Source organism: Sorghum bicolor, chromosome 9 (assembly GCF_000003195.3).
Source record: "Sorghum bicolor cultivar BTx623 chromosome 9, Sorghum_bicolor_NCBIv3, whole genome shotgun sequence".
In the NCBI taxonomy this organism is placed as follows: domain Eukaryota; kingdom Viridiplantae; phylum Streptophyta; class Magnoliopsida; order Poales; family Poaceae; genus Sorghum; species Sorghum bicolor.
The window spans coordinates 49,213,870-49,217,020 of record NC_012878.2 but is presented as its reverse complement, the minus strand read 5'-3'; the positions used below and the strand labels follow the sequence as shown (position 1 = coordinate 49,217,020).

At 51.2% G+C, this 3,151-nt stretch overlaps 1 protein-coding gene across 1 annotated transcript; it reads right to left on the bottom strand.

Annotated features, from left to right (window-relative positions):
- LOC8076951 (probable carboxylesterase 15) lies at positions 1,147 to 2,497 on the bottom strand. The gene has a single exon (XM_002439752.2). The coding sequence runs from the start codon at positions 2,388 to 2,390 to the stop codon at positions 1,302 to 1,304; it is 1,089 nt and encodes a 362-aa protein (XP_002439797.1). The 5' UTR covers positions 2,391 to 2,497; the 3' UTR covers positions 1,147 to 1,301.

Genomic DNA, 3,151 nt, shown 5'->3' with positions numbered 1-3,151 from the left:
GGGAGGGAGAGAGGAACCCATCCTCTCTCTACTCTTCAAACTCCACCTCCTTCTCAAAGCGTGCCAACACCACAACGTGTAAACCAACAAGTGCACGTGTGTTAGCATTTTCACAATCATTTTCTTTGAAAGAGTTGAGTTAGCTCACTAGGTTCTAAATGCATGCACATGAACAATGACACCTAGTGGCACTTGATAACCGCTTAGCCAAAGAATTCCCCTCTTTATAGTACGGCTATCTATCCTAAATGTGATCACACCCTCTATGGTGTCTTGATCACCAAAACCAAAACCCTAAGCAATACCTTTGCCTTGATCTCCATAGGGTTTTGTTTTTCTCTTTCTTCTTTTCCGAGTTGAGCACTTGATCACCTTGTGGTCATCACCATCATCACCATGATCATCACTTGCTCCATCACTTGGCATGTACCGACCTCATTAAGTCTACACACACTTAGCATAGAGGTTAGTACTAGGGTTTCATCAATTATCCAAAACCAAACTAGGGCTTTCACCCGCATCTAGGGCCGCGCACCTGAGATTGCCGCATCTGAAGCCATCAAGCCCGCGACCATCGCATACGAAGTCGTCAAGTTCATGGCCGCTACGTCCAAGGCTGCCGTGCCCAGAGCCGGCGACCCCGCGCCCGCCGCGCTTACGACTTCCTCGCGCCCTAGCCGTCGACTCGTCCCTGCTCGTCCCACTTCACCCCCTCAATTTTTGGTTACCAGCTGTCCCTGATTTAGGTTTTGTTTGGACATTATCGGATTCACCTCAATCAACATACATTGGTGGATTGAGCTAGAATATAGTTCAAGTTTCACTCTAATTCACTTTAATATATGTAGATTGATATTAATCCGACTACATCCAACCAAGATGTTAGAGGAAAAATTCCTCTAGGGATGACCTCGTTCCCGTATGTCACCGACTAAACACTGGATAAACTGAGATAATTGAGCTTGTCCCTATCTCACCTCCAAACCAAATACGCCCAACATTATCATTTATATCTCCAACTAAATTTACTATAAAAATATATTCCATAATTGATTTAATGGTTCTTATTTTGTACTATAATTGTTAATATTTTTAATATAATTTAGATAATTTAAATTGTTTAATTTAAAAAAATGAGAATTGTAGTAGTTGGAAGGAGCAATAACATTCACATGGGTAAGGGGGGCAAACGCAAGTTACACGTGCAGGCGACACGTGACGCTGACACATATTTGTTGACCTTCAGTCTATAGTGGACACGCGTAGCACAGGCAAATTACATTGTTCTTGCACTTCAGCGTTCAGTGGCAAGCGATGAAGCTCACGATGGCGTCAATCAGCCCCTGCGTCCGCTCCCCTGTGCTGGGGTCCATGTCAACGGCGAACTTGTTGAGGTAGAATGCATGGCTCATGCCGCGGCTGAGCAGCACCTCCACCTCCTTACCGGCGGCGCGCAGCGCGTCGCAGTACTCGAGGTCTGTGTCGCGGACGAGGTCGTTTTCGGCGACGGCCACCAGCATCGGCGGGAGCGGCACGGACTCCAGCGGCGGCGCCTGCGGACCCATGGGGCACGTGAACGGGTGCTCCTTGGTGGCGCCAACCGGCAGCGCCATGGCGTTGCACTTGTCCAGCATGTCCAGCGTAAAGAACACCGACTCTCCCACCTCCAGCTCCGATCGGCTCCTTGTTGCGCGCATGAATCCTGGCTGGATCAGAACGCAACCGGCGACGCACAGCGGCGCCCAGATGCCAGCGCCGTCGGCGCCCACACGCGCGGCGGCGAAGTGGCTGATGTTAGCGCCAGAGCTGTCCCCGACGAGGAACACCCGGGAGATGTCTGCGGCCTGACGGAGGAGCTTAGCAGCTGCCTTGTCATCAAGAGCTCCGTCCTCCGACAGCGCGATGATGGAGCGGAGCCGGCGGAGCGCGGCGACGCCCGTGTCGATGTGCGCAGGCAGGCGGCGCTCGGGCGCGAGCGGGAGCTCGACAGAGACGACGACGGCGGGGACGGCGCACGCGAGGCGCGAGTAGAAGTGGTGGTACATGACCCAGGACGGGTGGGAGAAGCAGAAGCCGCCGCCGTGGAAGTGCACGATGACGGGCAGGCGCCCGCCCTTGCGGTCGCCGTCGACGACGACCTCGGGCTCGGGGAGGTAGATCCGGAAACTGGGGTCCCCAGGGAGGTCGTGCAGCGTGTGCCCGTCGCGGGGCACGGCGTACGGCGGCACGGGCTGCATCATCGGGAGGACCTCGGGTGGGCCGGTCCACGTGCGGTCCACGCTGCCGTCGTCCAGCACACGCAGCCAGCCGGACACCTCGTCCACCACCTTGCGGCGGCCACCCGCCGCTTGCGCCGGCGGCTGCGACTCGGGGACAGTGGCATTGGCCATTACTTACTGTTGTACCGCGGGCTCGCTGCGCTGGTGCAATCTCTCCACTGGCACTAGGGCACGCGTGTTCTGGCAAGTGCGCGCGGCGTTGTATGAGGGAGGTGGAGATGGACGCGAGAGGGCCAGCAGAGCTTTCGGCTTTTATATAGGCAAGCGGGCCAAGCGGCAACGAAGGGTGGGTGCACTGCACAGACTGCCAGAGCGCAATTCTGTTTCAGGCAGACAGTGTGAACGAAAACCGTTCCAAAAACTTTTTGTAGCACTTTCGTTTTTATTTGACAAACATTGTTTAATTATGGAGTAACTAGGCTTAAAAGATTCATCTTGTAATTTATAGATAAACTGTACAAATAGTTTTTATTTTCGTCTATATTTAGTGCTCCATGCATGTGTCGCAAGATTCGATGTGACGAGAAATCTTGAAAAAGTTTTTGGTTTCTAGGTGAACTAAACAAGACCCGAAACGGTGAAAGACTCTGCAGTAGTCTGCCACTCGCCAGCCACAGTTTCGGTGACGCCACTCGCCAGCCAGCCTTGTTTTTAGCATTTTTTCATGTGTTGGGCTATTATAGTATTTTTGTTTATATTTGATAATTATTATTTAATTATAAACTACTAGACTCAAAAGATTCATCTCGTAAATTACAAATAAACCATACAATTAGTTAACTTTTTTATTTATATTTAATGTTCTATATATACGTATAAAGATTTGATGTAACAAAAAAAATATTAAAAAAAATTGAGACCTCCGGCAAGCA